At 54.9% G+C, this 24,097-nt stretch overlaps 1 protein-coding gene across 5 annotated transcripts; it reads right to left on the reverse strand.

The window, feature by feature from the left end:
- Positions 1-206: 206 nt before the first annotated feature.
- On the reverse strand, positions 207-21,994 carry RAB15 (RAB15, member RAS oncogene family). 5 transcript variants are annotated; one of them, XM_032344508.1, is made up of 8 exons: positions 21,663-21,746; positions 10,542-10,684; positions 6,376-6,436; positions 5,622-5,682; positions 5,114-5,191; positions 4,359-4,448; positions 3,122-3,187; positions 207-2,924 (listed from the first exon to the last, which is right to left on the reverse strand). In XM_032344508.1, the coding sequence occupies exons 2-8, from the start codon at positions 10,567-10,569 to the stop codon at positions 2,766-2,768; spliced, it is 543 nt and encodes a 180-aa protein (XP_032200399.1). In that variant the 5' UTR covers positions 10,570-10,684; positions 21,663-21,746; the 3' UTR covers positions 207-2,765. The 5 variants fall into 5 exon arrangements, 3 of the variants coding, with proteins under 3 accessions (XP_032200399.1, XP_032200397.1, XP_032200398.1); XM_032344506.1 differs by lacking the exon at positions 10,542-10,684 and having other exon boundaries at positions 21,663-21,990; XM_032344507.1 differs by lacking the exons at positions 5,114-5,191; positions 10,542-10,684 and having other exon boundaries at positions 21,663-21,994.
- Positions 21,995-24,097: the final 2,103 nt, after the last annotated feature.

Raw genomic sequence — 24,097 nt, forward strand, 5'->3', positions numbered from 1 at the left:
GGGGGCTTTGCTGAGGCTCCCCTGCAGGTGAGGTTGGGAAAGGTACAGTAAGGAAGAGGACAGCTTGCTGCTTCCACTGTCGTTCTCCTGCTGTTGCTGTATAAGGTTCTGGAACCGTCTCCCAGCACTGCCTCTCCCTCTCCCCCTTAACTGCCAAGGGCCAAGCGAGAACTCCTCCTAGGGACTCATACAGGCAGACACACCTGTGGTTTGAAATATTCTTTATTTTGTAAACATCTGTGTTTAAAATAGATGAACCCTGCTCACAATTCATATATTGGACCCAAGACACAGTACACGAAGTTCACCCATCACAAGGAGATGGTGGGGACTTGGGAGCAGGTGGAAATGCCTGGGGCTGGGCTGAGTCTCGAGACAGCAGGTGCAGAGGTGGTGAGGAATTAACAGGCAGGAGCGCCTGCTCAACAGTCTGGGCCTAAGGCCAGACCCCAGGCCACCCCCCGGACTGGAGAAGTGTAGGGGTGAGATACCGACTCCCAATACCTAGTGAGCATAGCTGACCCTAGAGCTCCAACCCTCCCATACCTCTCCCCAGCTGTGGCCCTGATGGGTGGGGCTCATCGGTGCATAAATCTCCACCCTGTGTTTTCCCTTCCAGAACCCCTAGGTACAGTAAAAATGAGTCCCTCTGTCCCGAGGGGGCTGGGAGAGAAAGGCAGTGGTGCTCTGCCTGATCTTCAGGGACTGCTGCAACACGGATCACAGATTGGAGCCAGCACCCAGCACGTCTACTTTCTGAAGCCCCTGGCTTCCCGAGGTCTGGCGTTACTGTCACCCCAGCCCTGGCATGATGCTGTGTCTTGACACCCGAGAAGTCAGGCCTCAAGGAAGCATCCCAGCCATAGTCATGACTTCATCCTAAAGAGTCTGCTATCTAAGTTTCTCATCAGCTAACAATTTCTAACTATTCCCGCCCTCCTTTTCCTTCCACTGTTAGCCTGTCCCTGGTCCTACATCCTGAGCTACCCTCTCCCACTCTGGTAAGAGTCAGAGGAAAGGTTTGGTGATTTTTTCCCCACCTTTTTTTTTTTTTTTTTTTTGGAGTAATAAGGAAGTGGGGCTCTTAATCCTGCACATGTGTGTGCCCTGGACTTTGAAGCTCCATTGGTTCAGGGCTCGAGTCTTTGTTTTAGCTCCAGCCCGAGCCATAAGATGCAGCTAACACATAGCTTAAGAATGAGCCTCCAATGCCGGGCAGGTGGGGAGGAACCCCACTAGGCCCCATCACTGACTTGTCCCTTCTTTAAAGCGCCTCCCTCAAGCCACCTTTGGGCCACATCGGGCTAAAGAAACTTCTTCCTGAACAAAGAGCTCTGGAGGAAGGAGTCGGCTTCCTTCCCTCCTCCGGCAGCCACAGTGCGGTTGGCTCCTCTTCAAGAAGCTAAGGGGGCAAGATAAGCACTTTTTCTGGAAGGCTGAAGAGAACAGCACCAAGCATTTCTACCCAGGGCCTTCTTTCTCCCTCCCCAGGAAGCCCCTGCCCTTCTCCCACAGACCTTCTCAGGAAAACCTTGAGCGCTGAAGGCTGGGTTCAGTGGTTCCGTCACCTTGCCAGGGGGTTGTGGGGAAATGCCCTTCCTACACAGAAAGGGAAGTTGCTCCCGTATTCCCTCTGGTTTGCGAAATGCTGTCTCTGGCCTCCTCTCCCTGCCTTTCACCTGATATACAGGGGCTAGTCCTTCATTTCCAAACACTTCCCTTCCTGGGGTGTGTGGTTGGCTTGTCAACATCATTCCCATCTCCCTCCCCCCTGGCAGGTTTTCCTCGCCCCTGCAGTGCCCTGAGGCCTTGGTACATATCTTTAAATTTAGGAGCCCAGGTGGGGAGAAACTGTGTACACCCTGCATGGGAGGTAGAGCATGGAGGTGACCTTTTGTCCCTGCCTCCCCTCAACAATTTTTTTTCTTCTCTGAAGCACCTGCTTCTGAGCTCACTTTCCCCAAAAGGCAGGTGGGCAGGCAGCCAAGCAAGGCCAAAGCTGCGGGGGGCGGTGGGCCAGGCAGGAAAAGGTGGGACAGCCCCAGTTTTGAGGACCGCCAGTTTGGTGTTTCCTTCCTACTTTGATGTTCCACTTTCCCAGATCATGGATGGGGCAGGCCATTCCACAGGAAGGGACAGTGGGGAGGGGAAGATGGAAAGAAGCACCCCATAGGCTTTGGCCCCTTCACAAAGCAGGGTGGGGTGTTCTCCCAGAAGAAGAGTATGGAACATCCCCATGAGCCTGAGTCCATTCCCTTGGACAGGGTTAGGAAGAAAGGAAAGAAAAAAGCTGCACTGGCAGCCACAGAGCAGGACAGAGAGGGAAAGAGGTTCGAGGGGCTTTGATACAGAACACACTGGAAGGGGGAAGGGGACAAGAAAGAGAAGTAGGAGGAAGAGAGGAAAAGCAGAGAGGAGACAAGATGCACTGAGAAAGAAGGAGCCTTAGGGTGGCCTCACTGCAGATGGGGCCACTGTCTGGGGAGCCTGGGGCGGCAAGACAGCACCCGGAGCACACCGGGGCTCATGGCAGGCCTGTGGTGGGGAGCCCGGCAGAAGGGAGCCCCTCCAGGCTGGAGGGCAGGGGGCAGAGGCTGCTCCGAGATGACAGCGGGGCTGCTCTCGGGGCCAGGCAGGGGAGTAGCAGCTACTGGTATTCCACAGGGTCACCCGAGAGAGGAGAAGCAGGGCAAAGCCCGGACTCCCTGTCTGCCACAGGCCTCCTGTGGGGAGGGAGGGGTCGCTGGGTGCTCCACACAGGACCCTCAGCACCAGCAGGTTTTCGAAGAGTTCGCTGGGCCCTCAGGTTTGCCCTCGTCCTCCTCCAGCTCAGCCAACGCCAACTCATGGCTGGCACGCGTCCTGAGACCATCCAGCTCCTTCCTGTGGGCCTGCAGCACCAGCTCCGTCAGCCGTGTGAAAGACTGCGAAACCACCAGTGGCGGGTGAGCGGGCGCTGCCGCTGCCTCTTCCCCCTGCAGCCCTGTACCTGCCCCAGGACGAGGCCTCATCATGTGAACCGGGCTTACTCTCCCACCCCGGGCCACCGCCTCCCTTCCTCCCTGCTCCCCTCTGCAACAATGGGCCACAGAGGCAGGGCAGCGGGATTCGGGGCGCTCACCTCTTTAATGTTGAGGTTGGTGCAGGCACTTGTTTCATAGAAGTCCATGCCATACTCCTTGGCCAGCTGCAAGAAAAGAACATTCCTGAAAGGGAGTCAGTAAGGGAAGGGAGGCGCCCACAGCAGCGGCCTGTACTTCTGCCACGGCCCTCGCAGCCCATGCTCAACTGCGACAACTTCTCACAGCAGGTCATGTCTCAGAAGCCCCTTTCCAGAAAAGGGCCAGCCAAGAATGGAGAAGATGCTCCACAAAGCCCCGCCCGCACTCCCCGCAGACACACCCCTGCCTGTGGCATGCACACGTCACACATCAGGAGGCAAAGGTCCCCCCAGTCTTGCGCAGGGTGTGGAATTAATGAAAAACGCGGCTTTGGGGTCAAACAGACCCAGATGTAAACGCCAATGCCCCACTCAGCAGCTATACGACGTTGGACAAGTTACGGACCTGCCATCTGTTAAAGGGGGATGAGGGCATCTCTCAACCAAGGTCAGGGAATGACTAAAACAGGTCCTGCGTCTCAAAGCACTCACTTAGCACCAGCCATCCACACAGTGCTCGATAAATACTATTCTAGGAGGGTTTATTCTGGTAGGGTTTGCGTCTACTTTCAGATTTTTCAATGACCCTGTATTATTTTTGTATGCCAAAAATCTATTTTATTTCAAGCGCTATGGACGGAAAGAGGGAGAAAAAAAGCTCCGGAGGCCCTCAGAGTGGGTGGACGGCTCTCGTCTCCATGGCACCCATCCTTCAGTCCTCTGGGAGGGTGATGTCCCTAGGCACCACCTTCCTGTCCCCACAGCCCCATAGCTTCTCCAACCGTGGGGCCTTCATTCCCTTATTTTCCTCCCTACCCCCTTCCAGTATAAAGACAGGGATGGGATCCCTGTAGATAGTCGCCGTGCCTGGATGCTGCTGGGAAGTCAGTGACTTGGAGCCCTTCCTCACCATGACCACACTGGGATGACCTCTTTAGCAGAGGGTAATCCTGCTATGGGGCCCTTAGAGCCAGGCAAGGGGCTGCCTGAGAGCTCTTTGTTCCAGGATAGGTCTCAACATCACTGTCCCAACAGACAGAAAGCAAACTCTCAAGGATGGCAACTCGCCCAGAGCTTCCGGGAACTGTGGGAGGTGCAGGGTGCCTGAGGACAAGGACAGAATCCTGGGTCCCAGCTCTCAGGGATGGCCCAGGCAGCAGCACCCACGGGACGGGCTTGGCCAGCTTGCTGCACTTACCTGCTGCCCCTGCTCCCTTCCCACCTGCCGCTTCTGCTCTTCATCAGCCTTATTCCCGATAAGGATCTTCTGGACACCTTCTGGTGCATACTGGGGACAGAGGACAGACAGAACTGCCAGTGAGTACTGCCTTTCCTCCCAGCTTCCCATCACACTATCTCCTGGCCTCCACACCAGCCCCAAGCTCCAGAGCCCTAGGGACAGAGCAGGCCTACGGGATGCAGGTGCGAGGCTGACCCCAGGGGTTAGAGGGCTGTCACCAGGACAGCTTAAGTGGGGGGAGACACTCCAGGTACAACTGGTACTTCCTGGGGTTAGACAGTTGGGATCTGAACTGGCAAGGGCATTGCACTGAAGTCCAGTCTCGAATTGAAAAACTGGGGACTCAGAAAGTTCACATCGCTTGCCCAAGGCTCCAGAACCAGGACTAGAATCCCAGTCTCACGATTCCTCCTGCTCTTGAGAGTTCAGGAAGGAAGACAGTCACAGGGTAGGCTCTGTCCTAACTCATCTCCAAAGAAGAAGCAGCCATGGCGGCCTGGCTGGGCACAGATCATGGACGGTGTGGCAGCTTGGGCTTCTTCCCCATGTCTTACTCACCCAGAGGTCTCCATCCAGGGCTGGGAAAGGCAAGGTCTCCTGGGAGTGTTTGCTCACCAGCCCTGAGAGCTTCAGCCCTTCCCAGCTGGCCCTCACTTTATCTTCCCCTCTGAGGCACCCTCCCCCACCCTCAATGGGGAGGCAGCGTCTCCTACCTCATCCACATCACTGACCCACTTCATGATGTGCTGGTAAGAGCGCTCGCTGCTAATGTCGTAGACTAAAAATATTCCCTGAGAGAGAGAGAAGGAGAGAGAGATGGGGTGGGGGGGTAGATGCACACAGAGATAGTGCACAGTCGAGGGTCCAGAAGCAGGTGTGGTACCTTAAAGGCTGGGTCCCATTCTCCCTTCTCCCTGCTTAGCAGAATGAGGCTCCCTCAGCACCCAGAAACTTCTCCTTCTCTCTCATCCCCCCAAAGCTATTGTGCCCTAAGCCTATCACAGAACTCTCTTCTGACTGGGGTCTTTGGCGCAGGGTGAAGGGTGGCGGGTGGGGATGAGGTGGGGGGCTTGCCTGTGGTGTGTGCTCAGAGAATAACAGATGAACGTGTTTGTCTGAAGGCCCTGTTCTGGGAGTCGGTGGCATATAGATCTCCAGCGCTTAGAGTTGGGAGTGTGGATGGCAGCGTCCCACCTCCAAACCCTGAGAATGGCGGCTCACCTGGGCCCGCCGATAGTACTGCTTGGTGATGGTCTGGTATCTCTCCTGCCCTGCCGTGTCCCTGCAATGGAAAGCCAGGCCATCAGGAGAGCAGGGAGCATGGGGCTAGAGGGAGACCCGGGGCCCTTGCAGGAAAAACTGGGGAGCTACAGGGTGAAAAATCAGGAGTTTTGATTCCCCAAAGGGGTCTGAACATCCCTGACCCTGCAGGAGAGAGGCCTGGTTATCTGGGGCTGCCTGGGCTTACAGGGGCCTCATCAACTCTATCAGTGCCGGGAGTCTCAAATGAAGCTGGGCCTTCGACACCTCTCTTTAGAACTGGGCCATTGTGTTCAAACAGGTTGGACTGCCCCACCTCCCGTCCCTGTGGGGCCTCTGAAGGCAAGGCCCATAGCATTCCCCAAACTGGAAGCAGCTGCAAAGGCTGGCAAAGGCTGCGCTTCCAGAAACCTCAGGCCAGAGGGCCACAGCGGCCCCCCGTGGCGCCTGGTGGGAACTGCACCATACCGTCCTGGGGAATATCTCCCCAGGGTCCATCCCAATGTGGGGTATAACCCTCCCTCCTGTGCACTGCGGCTGGGCCCAGGGGCAAAGCCTCATCCTAAAACAAACCAACACTCGTCGGTTTGCCAATTCCTTCTAGTTCCTGGCTTTTGGTGACTTGTGGTCAATTCCTGAAAGTTTCCTAAGGAAACAGGAGGCCGGAGTTGGCGGGGGCGGGGCAGCCCCATGTCTCTCCCCCTCCCCAACTCACCAAATCTGTATCCGCACTTTGATGCCATCTACCTCTATGGTCTTCATCTTAAAATCCACGCCTGGGGAAAAGAAGAGAGCAAGGACGTTAGGAAGAGTACCGCTGAGACCGAACAGTGAAGGCTCAGGGCACTCACACTGGAAGGGACTGTCTATGACTTAATATGGCACAAAGATGGCATGAGGTAAAGGCCTTCTTAAGGCAAAGACTGGCCCTGGGGAAGTATCTGGGGCTTTGAAGGGGGCTTCCCTTCTTCCTTGATCTGAGAATTGCCAGCAGTAAAGGGCAGGGGTGGGTAGAGGGGGTGCAGGAGGAGGGCAGAGTGAGTACGGGGAATCCACTCCATCACTGCCTTACTCAGCCCCCAAATGTGTCTCCTTCTCCTCAGTGTGACATCTTCCTCTTTACACTGCTGGAGAGAACTACAGGTGTTTATTTATCTGTGATGGAACTCCAACCCCTAGGAACAGCAGCCTACCTAGGTAGCCTGGGTAGTTTTTTTTTTTTTCTTTCTCTGCCTTATTAATAACCAGGAGGGGATGTGCTGCTGTCATGAGTGAGGGGAAGGGACATGGATCCCGAAGAGGGTCCCTAGCAGAGGCCCACCAAGAAGGAGCAGTGGCTCTGCTGTTGACTATCCCCCGTTTACTGGAGGAGGCACTGCTGTGTACTCATTTATTTAGAAAGAGCACGGGCTTTGAAGCCAGGCCTGAGCTCGAATCCTGACTCTGGCCACTTTGGTCATTGCTGTGACTCTGGGCGCCTTGCTTTTCTGGGCCTCCATTTCCTCATCTGTAAAAAAGGGTACATCACCGATCATTTCAGAGGGTGAGAAGACGAGGCGAGATACAGGGCCCAGCACCTGGGAGATACTCAGTTGCCTACAGTTACCACTATACCCTAGTATGGTCCCGGTCCATCGTGGGTGCTTGTAAATGACGACCAGCGACAGGAGGACGAGGCAGTGACGCATTACACTCCTGGGGGAGGGAGGGGAGGACAGACAGGCTTCTCAGGCTCACGTGCCCAAGGACTCGAGGAGCTCAGCTGCCACAAGACCCAGGAAACATAAGGCATTTGGCAAAGCAGCCCAAGGCAGAAACATATTTGGGGAAACGTGCAGGAGGAGTCGGCAGCACCCGCAGCACACAGGCTTGAATCTGAGTGATGACAGAGATGAGGGGAGACATTTTTATCACCACGCCTCTTCCCAGCCCCAACTGTGCCTGGGCACGGTGCCCGGTGATGCAAAAGCGCTATCGAGTAAGTTAATTAAGCTTAAGTCTTCGTGTACTCCCCAGAGACAGGTCAGGAATGGGCATCATTAACCAGTTTTCAGGTGGAGAACACGGTCAAGGCAGAGTTCCAGATGGACGGTAGTCACTAGGCTGCCTGGCACAGCCCCAAAGACCCACAGGTACCAGAGTCCCCAACACCACCACTATGCCACTCAGCATTAGCTCTTTACCAATGGGAACACTTCTCCCCTTCTCCCTGGCCTGTCCCCAGGTTTCCACAAATACAGATGGATTCAATTCAGACTTTTCCCTCTTTCCATCAAGACCAATCATCATTTAACTGGAGGGGAGAAAAAGATTCCGAATGGACAACCCAAACTAGATCAAGTTGGTCAGACGTGAATCATTTCTCGCCTGCTCAAGCTGATTCATAGCTCTTGAGCTGTACTTTTCCAAATGGGTAATGTCTGGCAGCCATTCTTCCGGGTGTGCAGAGAAAGCGAGGGTGGGGGCGCCGGGCCTTGGGGGTGGGCAGGGGCACACTCACCCCCTCCTCAGCCAGCCAGTTGCCAAGAATTTGCTCCTCGCCATTGCTGGCATAGAAGAGAATCAGGAAATTCTTGTTTTTCGTGGGACAGTGCTGGCTTCCCAGGAGAACCGGCAATTTGGTTCATCTTCTAATCAACCTAGCTCATCCTCATACTCGTCTCTCAAGCCTGGTCAAGGACAGGGCCTTGTGCAGAGTGGTCACAAGGTAGCAGGTAGCAGGGAGGGAAACAGAAGGTTCTACCTTCCTTTATTCCATACACTTCTATGAGAACTTACTCGGTGCCCTGCACAGTACTAGGTGCAGACAGAGTGGCAGAAGGACAGAGGATCCCTGACCTTACAGAGATTAGTGGAAAGGAGACAAAGGCCCAGAGAGGTGAGATAACTAACCCAAGGTCAGCACAGCAAGTGGCAGAGATTTGAACACAGACCCATTTGCTGGCAGAGCCTGTGCAACCCCCAGCATTGCTTCTCAGAGGGAATGAGAGCTGTGTAGTAACTAGACATAGAGGATTTAACTATGCGGGCTTCTCTGCAGGTCCGGGAGCAAGGAGCAGCCAGGAGGGAGCTCCCAGCACCAGGGGGCTCGGGGCGACAATGTAAGCAGGTGTTAGACTATAAGCAGGTCTTAGAAGAGGCAGCGCCTGGGAGTGAGCGCTGGGCTTAGATTCCATCTCCCTCTTCCTTCACTTCTTAGCTGTATGGCCAGGGACTGAGGCTGACGGATTTGGGGGGCCCACAGACCCCCACACCCATCCTCTTACAACTTAGGTCTTCCTGACCACCCAGTAACATCCGTGGAGCTTGGAGAAAATGCTTCCATTTTGGCTATGCATATGCACTAAAAAACAGTAAGTCTAGGCCTTTTGAGGGAATTTCCTCTCCCACCCACCTTCTCTTTCTTTCTTTCTTTTTTAAAGATTTTATTTATTTATTTGACTGAGAGAGAAGGACAGCACAAGCAGGGGGAGCCACAGAGACAAAGGGAGAAGCAGGCTCTCTGCTGAGCAGGGAGCCTGATGCAGCTCAATCCCAGGACCCTGAGGTCATGACCTGAGCTGAAGGCAGATGCTTAACCAACCACCGGGTTGGGCCCCCACATTTTTTTAATTAAAAAAAAAGACAAAGAGCCCAGTGATCTTGTAGTGGACTCTTCTTTCTATTCTCCCTGGTCCCATAGCCTGGACCTTCCACTGTGTCCACCGACTACTCCACAGTCGGACGTGCCTGTGCCCACCCGTCGCCCCTCCATCCCCCTGTGTGGCTGTTAGTTTTCTCTGCTGCTGAGCACTGCAGGACAGTCAAAACGCTGGCCTGGTTGGTCACCCACAGAGTTCTGCTTTCCCACCTCAGTGGGGCCCTTGTAACAGCTGGTACCCTATTTATAGGAGCTGTGTCCCCCATACCCTTCCCCATAGCCACTGACCCCTCACAGAAGGCTTCAGCCCCTGTGTGGCCCCTCCTCAGTGCCACTCACGCAACAGAACTCCTTCTCCAGTCTCTAGGGGTGAGCCAAATGCTGCCTGATGAAGCCATTCCTGAGGCTTACCTCATTTCCTCAGCTCTCAGCTCGTCATCAGCCCCCTCTGGGTGCTCGTCCTAACAGTCTGCCTCCTTCCTGCTGATCTCCAAACTCTATGGCGGGGAGAGATACTCTCCTCCAACCTCCATCCCTGCGTGTTCTCATTCCAGCTCCCCCAGGGACTGGCGGCATCAACATCAAGGAGCATGCTAGAAAAGCCATTCTCCAGGTCCACCCAGGCTGAAGACTGAGAACCACTGTCTAGCCCATTCCGAGGCTGAACCACATCCAATCTACGATCCTTATAATGATATTTGTAGAACACCCCTTAGCTAAGGGATCCCGAGCCCTCAGTTCTCGTGCCAGCCCTGTGAAGCAGGGAAGAGTGGTGACAACTGCTGGAGGCACAGAGAGGCTGGCTAACTGCCTCCTGCTCCCTCACCCAGTGGCTGAACCAGATCTGGGGGACTGGGCTCCTGATAGCTACCTAGGGCACTGCCCCCTGGACCAGCGGCTGCGGAATCTTACTGCCCTTCCTGTCACACTCTGACATACCCCATACCATTCTGCTCTGATAAGGCATCTAGAAGTGAGGTCCTGGGTACTTGGGGAGCAAGCCCACCATTAGCTAGTTTCAGGGGACCCCTTGCTCCCTGAGGTCAGGATTGCCCTCAGCCTTGCACAGAGCCATACCACTGTCCCCAGGCACAGGGGACGTTGTGGTGCGAAGAAACAGGCTCACCGCCTCCACACCACTCCAGCAGACGTTCCTGAAGACGTGGGGATTCCTGGGGGAGAAAGTCCAGAAGAGAGGGCCCTCTGCCAACCAAGAACTGAAAGCACAGTGAGAAGCTCACCACTTTTCTCCTCAGATGGGCCAGTCATGGTGTCTGCCACACCTGGTGTCCTTTTCTGGCTGGAGCTGCCCGGCCCAGATCTTCTGCTCGGGAAGCAGGGCTGGGTGGGTACCGTGTGTTCTCTCTGGGGAAGCAGCTCCTAACTGGACCAGAGAGGGACATCTGACCAAAGAAAGCTGGCCCATCAGTGGGCTTGCTGGGGACCCCAAGGTGACCCGGCCAACATGGGCAAGGGGATCTAGCTAAGCCGATCAAATCAGCTCCCTCCAGACGGTGCTGAAGGGACTGGTCAGCTGGTAATAAGAGGAACACAGGCAGATGTGCGGAGAAGCAGAGATGCCTGAAGACAGAACACACTGGCCAGAGCTGGGGCTGGGAGCGCTGGATCCTGGCATAGATCCCACCTCCCAGCTCATGGGTGTCCTCAGAGCACGCCTGAAGCCTGAAGGTGCCTCAAAGACCCACAGTCTGGGTCTGTCCCCTGCTGCCTAATGCCCCCCACCATGTCCCCCTCCACCACAGATGTTTCAACTGTGGGGCTGGGAGGGAGACTCCCCCAAATTCCCTGCTAGTTGCTGCCTCCTAGCTTTTGTCTTCTAGCCCCAACTGGATGTAAAGGACCTAAGGGCTAGAGAGTATATTTTGTATTTGACAATATTTTTTGTTTTGAAAGTCTCTGCCTCCGACCCCACAGAGTGCCGGACATAGAGCCACAATTCCATCAGTGGCCCAGAACCCGTGAGGAGAATGGGCACCCGTGGGACGAGTGTCCTGCCATGTGAATGCCTCACAAACATCGGCAAGAAAAGTTCCTCAGTGAAATGCCTCCTGCCTCGGGCTGTGGACAGTGCTGGCCTCCGGCTCTTCGTGTCTGTGTCTCAGCCCCTACAGCCTCCGCTTCTCCAGCTGCAACCCTTGGAGACCTCGAGGCCACGAGGGGAGCGGGGAGCACGGTGACAGGGCTGCTGTCAGAGAGCAGGAGGGGGGACAGGGCTGGCCTTTGGGCAGGACACAGGACAGAGTGGCGGAGAGCAGCATGCTCACTGCGCCCTCCACCCCGCAGCAGGCGGCTGAGAAGACTGCGGAAGAAGGCGACGGGGCACATGCAGGGGAAAGAATGACCGCGGGCCTCCAAGAGAGCCCCGGGAAGCCCAGGTGGAGGAAGAGTGGTGCGGGCGGTAAGAACATCATTGTGAGGTCAGGATTTGAGTCCGTTCCCGCCTTTCCGAGGCATTGGCCATGTGGTTTTCTTACGCTGTCTTTGCTGTCTCTTCACCTGTAAAATGGGAACGACAATCCCAGTTGTGAGAGAAGGTGTAAAGCCAATGACACACAGTGTTATGAAATGTTCGCTGAAGAAGCTGTCAGCTCCCCAGGGAACGAGGAGATCAGGCAGCCCGGGGTCACAGTGCAGGGAACGGACAGAGCTCTGGGGAGGAGGGGCTCCTGCTGGGGAAAGGAAGGGGTGTAGGCCGGTGAGACAAGGGGCCAGCACAAAGCCACAGTGCTCCACAAAAAGAGAAAATGCCATCCACCATGGAGGCTAGATGTCTCCCTTCCCCGCACCCTCTCCCCACCAGTCTGCCTATAATCTACATTCTGGCAAAGTTCAGCTGTGCCTATGGGCAGGCCAGCACCTAATGGGTTAACGTCAGGTGCCAGCTGGCCTGCCTGCCAAGTGCCACATATTTCAAGTGGAAATAAGGTTCTTTCTGGGTGCCAGATGTTATCACTGTGATCAACCACAGCCCAAAGGACTGGCAGTGTGACCTGAGCCTTTTCATTAGCAATGAGATGCCCCAACAGGAACAACCTAATACAGCTGAAACCCAAGGCAGACACCCAATCCCTGGAGCCATGCTGGCTCCAGTTACCAAGCCCAGGAAGGCCCCGAGCCCCTCCCTGGCAGGAAACCAGCATGTGCTGGACAGGTGGGGCTCACGGGGGCTGTGGCAGGAGGTCACCTCTAAAGAGGTCACCCTGAGCAACCCCAAAACAAGCTTTGGGGAAAGGCAGACCCTGTGTGGAGGTGGCTGGCTGACTGTGCCGCCCCCAGCTAGGTATCAGAGTGATCCCCATTTCCAAACCCGTAACACCACGAGACCAACGACACCATCTTCCTCCAACTGAGGGACAAATGAAGGGAAGGAGGGGCACGAGAACAATACAGAAGGCAAGCTAAGAGACAAATCTCAAGAGAAGATTCAAGACAAAGGCTCCCGGCACACAGAAGCCCCTCCTCCCAGGTAGATGAGGGGAGTGGGGAGAGTGTCTTTGCCCCAAACCTGCTACTTGCTACTTTCCTCTTCCCTCGAGCTAGGGACTGCCTGCTGGACTCTGTGCTGCCACCCGACTTCCTCCTCTTACCCACCTGCAGACTGACTGTCCCTCACGCTGGCCTTGCTCTGGGGAGAAGAGGCAGTGGGTTCTCTCAACGAATGCATTAGTCAGCATTTGCTCCTGCTCGCTCTGGGAAGGGTGGGAAGCAGAAATAAAAGAGGGGGCCCTGGTGTTCGGCAGACAGAGTCCTGATCCTCGAGCTCCAAGGCCGTGTTTTCACCTCCAGGACAGAGTCAGCGGCTCTGATTCAGATGCCAAGTACCAGAAAGACTGCAGGTTTCAGAGTGATACTCTGTCCCTCCTTTATTTTTTAAGACGCAGCAAATGCACGCACACACACACACACAAACACACACTCCCTTGGTGTGATCATGTGGGGACCAGGATGACTCTGGAAGTTATTACCTGCACATAAAGTCTTGGAGGCCAATCTTTGGAAAGCCTTGGCCCAAAAACCCAGGTGCTGTTAGCAAGGAGAAGGATTTCCCAGTTGAAAATGGAGTCCCATGAGGCTGGGAAGGAACACTTGTCCCTGTGCCTGAGCCCTAGAGGATCCCCATTCCAGAACCCCCGGCAGTGGGGTGGTCCTGGAAGTCACTCCAGCAGCCGGGCTGACTGATGGGAACCGTCTGACACCCCCAGAGACTCCGAGCAACCTGCAATACTGACCTTAGTCTAAGCCCCAGCCCCCTTGTCTCTACAGCCACCGAAGAGGACCCCTCTCACGCTTTCTGGCTCCCTGCTATGTCCGAGCTTCCCCTCAGACACGTACCTGAGCAGAAGAACTGGACGCTACTGGAAACCGCTTGCCCCTTGCACAGTTCTCCCTCTCTGCTCAGTCCCAAGCACACGGGTGGGATAGTGAGTTTCTTGTTGTCTCTGAGCCCCAAGACAGCAGTACGAGCTGCAGCTGCCCTCGGGAGGAGCAGAAGCCCTTGAGGAAAATGCACGTGTGTACTCATTCATTCATTTATGCATTCATTCAAATATGCTGTTACTGAGTGCCTACGATGTGCCAGGAACTGAGCTGGATACTAGAAGGCCCAGCAGTGAGAAATGCAGAAATAATCCCGTCTTCAGAGAGCTTCCATTCTAATGGGGAGGACAGGTAATAAGCAAACTAATCAAAACTTTCAGAGTGATGTTAAGGGGCCAAAGCAGAATAATGGAATAGACAGTAAGGAGATCCATGTGAAAGCTGCTTTAGACGGGCTGGTCAGCAATGACCTTTTAAGGTAGGTGACATTTGATCAGAGACCTGAGTGACAAGAAGGTACCAGCATAAAGACCTGAGGGACCAGTGCCCCAGGCAGAAGAAACAGAAAATATTCCTCAGGCAGGAACACATCTTCAGTCAAAGTTGAAGTTCCATGGAAGAGAAAAGGAAGAGGGGTCCACATTACTCTTTCCTTTGTTATAAAGGATGGGGAAGGGGGTGGGGTCGGGGGGTACGGCTGGAAGCACAGCAAGGCCCTTCCCTTCTCTGGGCTCTCAGGGGGACCCAGCTTCATACATATAAACTCGACTGGAGGATCTAACCGGAGGAATGTACCAAGAAACTTCTCAAACACTAGCAAGGCCAACTTGGGGACTCCTTGCCCCCCACTTTATGATGGGATCTCTAGGCTGAACGGCTTGGATGTGCAAAGCGCAACTGTTCGTGTGCACACAGTAGGTACGCTGAGTAGGTACTCAGGGCACTCCAGTTCCCTTCCCCTTGCCCTTCCCCTGCCACATGCACAAACCTACATAGGGCCTCTGTGACATGGGCTGTGTGCCCTCAGCTAGGCGTGTTCTGGTCCCCTCTGGCAGACCCCTGACCTGGGCCTTGCCTCCCGGAGCCTGCTACTGAGTGGTCAGGAGGCACAACTGAGGCAGCCAAGACTGTCCCCTCCTCCTGAGCCTCTTCCTATGCAGGGCCATGTTGACAGGCAGCAGAAGTTTCCCAGGGAAAAAGACTGGGGCTGGGAGCCTCAGGAGCAAGCATCTGGTACGGGGCAGGGCCTCCCGATGTGTCTGCCTCAGACAGAGCTAACTCCTAGCAAGGATCTAGCTGAACATGAGCTGGTACGACCATGGCCTGGCCACTACCAGCTGGCCCAGCCAGCCAGAATAGTAGAAGCCCGAGATCATGAGGTAGTCTCCTCAGCAGCAACTCCCCCACCCTCTGCCCCCTGAGGAACCCCACTTAGTTTTCCAGGAGCCGCCCCAGTATCACTTCTCCTGTAAAGCCTTTGCCTACCAACCCCAGAGGAGTTTAGCCCCTCTCTGTGATTCCCAAGCATTCCGACACTGCTTTTGCATACTGCTCTGCTTGTCTGTTTGGATGCCTGACTTCCCAGATGTTGTCTGCACTCTGAGCTCCTGGAGGGCCAAACACCATCTTATTCCTTTCACATTTGCACTGCCTGGCGGAAGGCAGATATAATAATACACAAAATTATTCAACAAAATTGAATAAAGGAAAGAAAAAATGAACGTGTGGGTGACGAGAGAATAAATGATTGAATGAATGAAGTCAGAACATCCCAGGAGAAAAGATCAGTGAGAAAAAATTTTGAGAGCCATGGTGGGGATGACCCACATTTTGGGGCCAACTGTCATATCAGCCTTCTCTACAGATCACGGGGCCCCGGTCAAGGAGTTCTCTGCACAAGCGTGTGACCGGTCAAGGAGTTCTCTGTAAATACGCTCTCAAAATGGTAACATGCAGGCAACACTCAGATCTCACCCTCCAAGCTTCCCCAGCCGGACTTCTCAATCCGAGCCTCTGACGGTTCTCCAGCGGGTCACGTCAAGGAGGCAGATTTGGCCGACAGCCGAGGCACAAATGTCCCTCCATCCCAGAGCCCTCGGTGCACTGGAGAGAAGCTGTGCTTGGCAGCCTGTGGAGAGGTCTTCCGGGATAAGCAAGAGCACGCCCCAAGCCAGTCTGGGGAAATTGCAGAGGAGGGGGTTCAAGTTTGGGCCACCTGCATGCAAGATGTGAGTCATCGGTGTTCTTGGGGCCTTAGTTTCCCCTGTTATAAAACCAGGCTGATGCTGAATCCTCTCCTCCTCAGTGGGAGGAGTTAAATGTCCAGGGAGCCCCGTGGCCCCCGACACAGCACACTGCCCAGGCAGGAAAGCCAAGGAGAGGTCACACGCGTGTGCAGAAAATTGGCAGTTTTTCAGGGAAACGGGCACTAATATTAGATTACAAAAGAAAGCATTCTGAGAAGAACTGGCAATCAGGGTAGAAGGGTAATGGCCAAATATCGACTTTCCTGCTATAAAGCTCATCACTGAAATGCCTGGGGAGCGGGGGAGGAAGGGAGAGCAGGAGGAGAGCAGGAGGAGGGAGGCAGGGCCAGGAATCTGGGCCTTCCAAGCTGGGGGTGGTTCTGCGGAGCAGGGAAGGTGGCACAGGTGTGCAGAGCAGCTGAAATGAAAGCCTCTGAGGGTTTCAGAGCTGTTCTCAGGGATCACATCCTTGGGAAATGGGGTATGCAGAATGAGGCCTGAGGCAGGGTGACACGACAGAGCCCCCATCCTATCTCTGGTCACCTGTCTCCCCACTCCTCCCCAACTCCTTCCTTCCTTCCCAGAGCCTCGCACTGCTGGAGCAAGGGTGGGGGAGGGGAGGGGGAAGGGGCAGGGACAGAGGCCAGCACAGAATTGGACACGAAACCCAGAGCCTACTCCTGTGACCCCCCAGAGAGGGAGCTGGTGCCCTGATTTGTCCTGTTTGTTCATTGCTGGACCCCCCAGCTCCTCGAAGGCACCTAGTGTGGTGGGGTATCAGTGAATAGCGCCCCAGTCACTGAATGCGTGAGCATTGGCCTCAAAGGACATCGCTGACAGCATATCAATCTTTACGACGTTCTTATGCGCTACGAATAACAATCAGAATAAGAATGGTAATAATCACAGAATCACAGCAGCTACCATTCCATCGAGGGCTCTGCCAAGTGCTTTGCACCTATTAGCCTCTATAATCCTCACAACAGACCTTTAAGAAAGAGTCTATTACTCTCTTCAATTTACAGATGTGGAGACTAAGGAAAGAGCTGTTAAATCAGCACCTGAGGGTGGCTGAGCCGGGTAAGGCCATGGGGAATCTCATGCAGGTCAGCCGTCTGTCCATTTCCCCCCTCGACTTCTCAGAGCCTTCCCAGCCTTCCTGTAGTGAGGCGCCCCTCCGCCCACAGCAGGCACAGATCCCCAAGCTGCAGAGGGCACCCAGCGCCTAAGCAGGTGTCCCTCAATTCCTGCTCTGATTCATGCCCTCAGGTCCTCCCCCAACTCCCGCTCCCTCCCCTTCAGTCATGGGGCCCTAGCCCCAGGCAAGCCAGAGCCAGCTCACACAGAACTTTCAGAGAAAGGGGATCCTGCCCAGCAAAGCCAGCTCCAGGAAGCAGCCCTGAAGCCACAGCGGCTGTTCAACCGGTCAAACTGGAAAATCACTGGGCAGCGTCCTTGGAGCCCAGGTGGCCTTTCGAATAAGAAGGTCTGGAGACCATGTGACGCGTGTACTCTGGGAAGAGCAAGGATGGCAGTCCTGTCAAGCTTCATGAGTGGCTCACGTGACACTCCTAGCCACTGTGCAGAAAGGGAACCAAAGGCCCCCTGCATGTAGATGTCACCTAGGCTGGGACACAGTCTCCCTGCTGGGGCAGGCAGCCCCGCTCACATGAGGCCCTTTCAGAAGTTGCCAGCCTAACTGGTTCAAATGGTTCTCCACTTCCGGAGGGAAAGGAGAATGGGACCCGTGTGGAGTCTGGTGTGGCGGCTACAGGAGAGGTGTATGGCAGAGAGAGGAACCCAGCTGCCGCCACGGCCCTTGACTGGTCTCCCCGCTGTGGGTCTTAACTCCTGCTCCCTGCCAGTACCCAAGTGCCACTGTCACCAAGTCATCACCCAACCCAGGAACCTTCTTCTGTTCCACTGTGGAGGCCCAAGGCCCACCCTCTGAGCCAGGCCCTCAGGGACCCCTGCTCTTATTCATCCATTAATTCAACAACATGTCTGAAGCTCGAGCCTGGCCCTATACCAGGATGATGAAAACAAAGAGGAATAAGGTTTGGTTTCACCCTCATGCCCTTAGACCTTGGGAGACAGAGAGATAAGCAGAGGAATGTTCTCACTCTTCCCCTAAAAACTCCCTTCTGTTCTAGCCAGACTGCCCAGCATCCCATGAACGCCCACTGGATTCCCACCTCTGTCGTCTCTGCTCCTGTTATCCCATCTGCTCCTTCCCCTCCAGGAACTGAAAAGCAGCCCACACCGTAAGGCCTCCCCTCAGCCTCCCTTCCTTCTAGAGCCTTCCCTGCCACTTCTAGTCAGCGGGGCCTCCTCTCGTCTGGCCTCCTCTAGCACTCTGTTGCAGCACTAGCACTCTCGGTCCCCTGCCCAGTCGCTGGCTGCCTCCTGCACCCTGGCATCCTTATTTAGCTGCTGGTAAGGCCCGCAAGAGCTTCCCAACAGTAACAACGATCCTAATTGATCCCCGACCTGTGAGGAGTGCTTCACCAAGTACTTCCAGATCTCGTTGTGGCCTCAGCTCTTTTTGCCTGTGTGCAGGAAAAGGCGGACCAAATAGGCCTCTAAAATGTCTGGCACAGTGCTTTGTAGTGAATCCTTAATTAATTAGTTTAACAGGTGAGGAACCAGCAGAGGCCATTAAGGCATGGGCTGCCCACCTGCACACGACTCTCCGGGTCGGCACAGCCGTGTGGGGAAGGCTGGCTCGTGGCACAGATCCAGCCCACGCCACCTGCCTACCTGCGGCCTAAAGAGAAGAGGGGCAGTCAGTGCCTCAGCTGGCCTGGGAGGTGTCCTCACTACTCCCTGGCAGGCCCTTCTCTGGAACATCACAGGCTCTTCGGGTAAATGGCATCAACAGTAAATCACAAAAGTGCCAGCTGAGGTCACGTCAACATAATCCAAGAATCTGAACTCCGACTTGGCAGTAACTGGTGAAATGCCTCGTTTTCCCCATTTTACCAAAATCTCTGGGAAAGGTGCCTCGATCAATGTCCAGCATGGCAAAAGAATGTGTCTTAGGCATGGAGCAGCTTGAGAGAGGTGACGACGGGTATTCCTCTTCTTGGAATTTCCAGGTCTCAGCCCTGGCTACAGGGCCCGTTGCATTTTTCCTGAACGGATAAATTAATGACGCTGACTCGGTAGTACCCATTTTCTTGGCTCCTTGATTTGCCTCCTGGCTGCCCTTTCCAACTCCATGGGAAACTTTCTGGATCACTGCAGGGAAAGCTTTTCTTGACCATCCAACTCTGACCCTAGGCTGTAGTTACTGCTGAAAGACATGCCCAAGATGAGGTAGAATCACAAGTGCCTTAGGTAGCTTCAAACAGAACCCACGCAGTCAAGAAGCCCAGTGGGCAGATTTTGAAAAGGCGAGTGGGAAGAAAGACAGGTTTCTTTTCTTTCTCATGGAACCCAAACTCCTAAACAGTCCTCTGCGTCCTGGGAGAAGGTAGACCCCACCCATCAGAAGCAGAGGAAGCACCTGCTCAGGTTTTAGGTCAATACACCAAGGGCCCTGAGGGGCTGGGATGGGGAGTGTGCTATAGAGAGACCGGCACTCAGTTCACTGATTCACCTCCTCTAGAGTGCTCGGCCCCCAGAGGACTCTGAGGATGACCCTGTGACCTGTGAGGGGAAACTGCACGTTTGCCCCTCTAGCAGGAAGGAGGTGTCCCAAAAGAGAGAAGGTGGAAGAGACATAAGGAGAAGGGCTGGTGATTAGCAATTGGGGGGCAAGGGACCTAAGGAAAAAACAAGCCTCAGACGGGCCATCTTGGGATTTCAGAAACATCAGTTTCCTCATTTGTCTGTGGGAAAGGGGTACACTTTCCTAGGAGAGGCTAGCTCCCCTAACAACACGGAGCAGGAGCCCAAGAGCTTCTGAAAGGAGGGGGATGAATAAAGTGCTCCAGGGGAGAAACCTAGGTCACTCCTTGGCGTTGAAATGTGGCCAGAATACCAGGGTGCCAACTACTGCTCATCAGGCAAGGTCCAGGGACCACCAGCAGCCCACAGCCCCCTGGGATAGCTCAGCAGCTCCTGGCGCCACGCCCACACATAAAATAGCTTCAGAAAGTTTCCTTTAACGCTAACATGCTGCCCTTTGTTCCCATATCCCATCTGCTTCCTCAGCCCCTCCCTTGCTCACTCCCAGGCCCTTCCAGTGCCTCCTCTTCCCCGAGCCTTCCCCTAGAGGCATGCCATCCTCTCTTGGCTTCTAGGACTGGGCCCATCCCTCCCAGATAGGTATCTCTCTTCCGGGCAGTGGCCCAGCCTGAGCTCCAGAACTCCTAGTGGCCTGCCTCACAGCTCCCCTGAGAAAGAGGGATGTATCTGTTCCTTCCCCCTAAGTCCCTTGAAGATAGTGAAGCAAAGGGAGAAGGAGACGGCAGGAGCTCAAGAACAATGACAACAGTAACAACTAACATTTATGAAGCTCCAAATGCGTCCAACTCTGTGTTAAGGGCTTTTACAAACATAATCTCATTTAATCCATACAGCACCTCAGCAGGTAAGTACTGTTATTATTCCCATTCTACAGATGAGAAATGCCAGCTCAAAAGCTTAAGCGGTATTCAAGGTCACACGGTCCCAAAGTGAGTTCTCCAGGTCTATGTGACAACACAGCCTGCCTCTTAACCATGGGTCTCTGTCCTTCCTGGCTGGCTCTACCTGCTCTCTCTTTTCTCTTGGCAAAGAAGGTGTGTTGGGAGGGAGGGTGGAAGCCTGGAGTGGGAGCTGAGTGCAGGGGCTCCCGCCTACTGAAAGGGGGACCTGGGCCATGCTGAGGCTCCTCCAGGGCAACAGTAGGGGAAGCTGTTAGATGTGGTGGAATTCTCTCAGCTCAGACCTCCCAGAGGTTGGGGCCCCTCAGGGCCCAAGGGGGAGAACCGCCCCCCTCAGAGGGGGGCCACTCGCCCATTCCCAGAACAAGAGATGCCATCACAGTTCTGCCTGGGAAGCCAGGAGATCTTGTCCCTCTAAGCACAGGCTCCAGCTCTGCCAAATCAAACCAATGTCCTGGAAGGTGGGTCCTATCAGCCATCTGACCCGAGGTGTGGAGAGTAGTCCTAACATTCCTCATTCTCCTCAGCCTCCTTCAAAACAAATGTTTAGCCAACTGTTTTTCTGGAGCTAGCTAATAAGTGCCCCTGTCGCAGGCAAACACGCTCACCGAATGAACGCTCTCCTCCAGGTGTCCCACCTTGTGGCTTACCTTAACAACTGTGCTCCTGGAAACTCAGTCCCTTCGGCCCCTCCCTTCCCCCTCCTGGCTCCACACTGGGTCACCCCTGAACTGAGGGTACCCAGTGACTCAGTGACGCGGCTCCCCACACCGAACCCCTCTTCCGGAGCACAGGCTTTCCTTCCCCTCCCCCTCTCCACCTGGGGGTGTGGGGGAAGTCATTTCAGTGGCTAGGATTCTCGCTGCCCCAGCTCGGGGTACCCAGGCCTACGCTCGCCCCGGTTGTCTGGGCTCCAATGGGTAGGCTCCCCAGTGCGAGGCCGGGAGAACCTATCCCTAATCACGGGCCACGGCAGGGACGCCCTCACCTCCAGGACCCGCGCCTCAAGTCCCCAGGCGGTGGCCCCTCCCCGGGATTTCTTCCCTGGTCCTGGCCTCCCGCGCCAACGCCTCCAGCCGGAGAGGCGGCCAGTTCTCCCGGGCTGGGGCTGGGGCAGGGGCCGGGGGCCGCCCGGGCCAGCTGTGGCGGTGGGGAGGGTGGGGCCCCTCCGGCCACCGCCCCTTACCGATGGTGGAGATGTGCGAGGAGTGGAACTCGTTGTCGGTGAAGCGGCACAGCAGGCAGGTCTTGCCCACCCCGGAGTCCCCGATCAGCAGCAGCCGGAACAGCACGTCGTACTGCTTCGCCATGGCTGGGGCCGGCGCGGGCCGGGGGGCTGCGGGCTGGCGGCGGGTTCAGCCCCGCTCGGCCGCTGCCATCGCGGCGCGCGCCCGCCGGGGGGACGCCGCGGGCTGCGAGGAGGAAGCCGGGCCGGCCCGCTCGCTCGGGGCCGGGGAGCGCGGCGCGGCGGGAGCGCGGGTGGGAGGAGAGAGCGACGGCGGCCCCCGCCCGCCCCTTCCCCTGCGCCGCCGCCGCCGCCGCCGCCGCCGCCCGCGTCCCGGGAGAGGGGGCGGGGAGCGCGCGCGGGAGCTCGGCCACCCCACGGCGGGGGGCGGGGGCGCGGCGGAGGGTGCGCCGCCGGGACTGGAAGCCGGCCCCCTCGCAACCCCCGTGTGCCGGACTCGCGACCCCGGGGAAAATGGTGCGGACGTTCTGAATGCGGGAGTTGAGGTGAGCTCCCACCCGGCCCACCTCTACCAAACTCGGCTTTCGGGTCTCATCACTTCTCCCCAAATCCCACCCCGATCCTGTCCCTGCTAACCCCGCCCCGGCACCCCGCCCCTGCGGGGGCCGGGTCGGGCCTCGCAGAGTTGGTCCTCACTTGGGCTCACCCCAGGTCGAAAGGCCTTGGTCGGGGTCTGCAAACACCCAGCTATTCTTGAAGTGGCTGTCTCCGGGAACACTGGAGAGTGTTGCTAGAATTCTCTCTCCGCCATCTGGCTTGCCCAGAACCCTGTGTGACTGTGTCCGCCCTCCTCCAACACCTCATCCCAGTTTTTATTTAAACGGGTTTACAATTTCTGCTGACCTCCTCCAGGACGATGAGAAGATAAATGATCAGAAAAACATTTCTGAATGCACAATTCTTCACGCGGGCAAAAGTATCCATTTGGGGTCTAAGCTGGTTAGAATAGGTGCTCGGGGAGCCAAAACATTATTTCAGACCACTAAACATTTCTGCTGATGTACACCAATGACACCAAAGAACGCATGGGCCTCTTTCAAGACCTTACTACCACCGAATGTGTTAGCACCAGAGAGAGGCAGACGGATGTTTTCTGGAGTCTAAAAAATTTTGTATTCCTAAGACACAGTATTAGTGGTGAACAAGCCCAGCTCATTAGATCTTTAAAAAGTGATGAAAAGTGTGCATCTGAGTATTGGATAGAGAATATATTTTTCAGTAGTAGGTTAAGGAAAGCAGTAAGTCCATCTTCTTGACTTGGAGTTGTACTTCAGGCAGTGTGTCTAAACTTATAATAAAGAGGAAAAACTCCTGAACCCGATAGCTACTTTGATGACATGAAAAGTTAAGAGAATGGATCCTGTGAATTCCATTAAGATTATGAAGATTCCCAGGTGTATTTTCCTTTACTGGATTTACACTGGGTTTCAGGTGCGTGCTGGGGTCTCTGGAGTCAGGCACACTGGGTTCCAGCCACCGCTCCTCCACTTACTGGCTGTGAAACCTAGATTATGTTATTGTACGCTTCCATGCCTCAGTTTCCTCATCTGTAAAATAGGGATATCCTCAGGATTGTTGGAAAGATGAAGTAATGTGTGGAGAGGACTTAGCATGGCACTTGACAGTACTTAGTAAGTGCTGAGGGATGGAAACCACCTGTAATGTTTTCCCCATGCATACATGGGTGGTAAGTGTGTCCCACAGATGGATGTTTTCCAGGGACTTGGGCCATCCTGCTGTGATTCTCATCCACACTACCACACCTAGTGTGGAGTGCAGGTTCAACTCAGTCTCACCCCCTTTGGGCACTGCAGCTGCTTTCCCATTGATTGGCATCGTAGTAATAAATATTCTCCACAGGCCTGCTTAGTGGGACCATTAGTGGTTCTCTGTTTGCTTCTGCCCAAGAAATAGGAAAGAAGATGCAACCTGAGGTAAGTTCTTAGTCTGAGAAGAAACTTCACTTTGAAGGAAATGGCTTTCCCTAGGCAAGACAGGAAAGGAAGTGAGGTTTCCTGAATGAACCTGGGGAAATAAATACTCATACTCATTTAAAAAATTAAGGATATCTTATTATGCTTTATTCAGTAGCTTACATTGTTTTAAAAACAGAAAAGAAAAAAAGGAATCATCCAGAAGTCCAAGCTGCTAGGTTGTCCATTCATGTCCTGGCTCAGCTGCTTTCAGAAATACTTGTGTGTTTCACACACTATGAGATGGAAGAGCTATGATTTGGGGACAGTGTTAGCAAAAGAACTATATAAACTGGTGAAGACAACACAGTTTGCTGTAACCAGGGACTTTATAAGAAAAATACCTAATTCTAACTCCTTACATTGAGAGTGTTGCTAAAATTCTCTCTCCGCCATCTTATC

This window comes from Mustela erminea, chromosome 5 (assembly GCF_009829155.1).
Source record: "Mustela erminea isolate mMusErm1 chromosome 5, mMusErm1.Pri, whole genome shotgun sequence".
Classification (NCBI taxonomy): domain Eukaryota; kingdom Metazoa; phylum Chordata; class Mammalia; order Carnivora; family Mustelidae; genus Mustela; species Mustela erminea.

Coding starts and splice junctions, on each gene's coding strand:
- RAB15 (XM_032344506.1), bottom strand. CDS start 21,786: ATGGCGAAGCAGTACGACGTGCTGTTCCGGCTGCTGCTGATCGGGGAC. Junction 5,192..5,621: donor AGTACTATCGGCGGGCCCAG/GTGAGCCGCCAT, acceptor TCTCTCTCTCAG/GGAATATTTTTAGTCTACGA. Junction 2,925..3,121: donor CCAACCTCAACATTAAAGAG/GTGAGCGCCCCG, acceptor GTGGTTTCGCAG/TCTTTCACACGGCTGACGGA.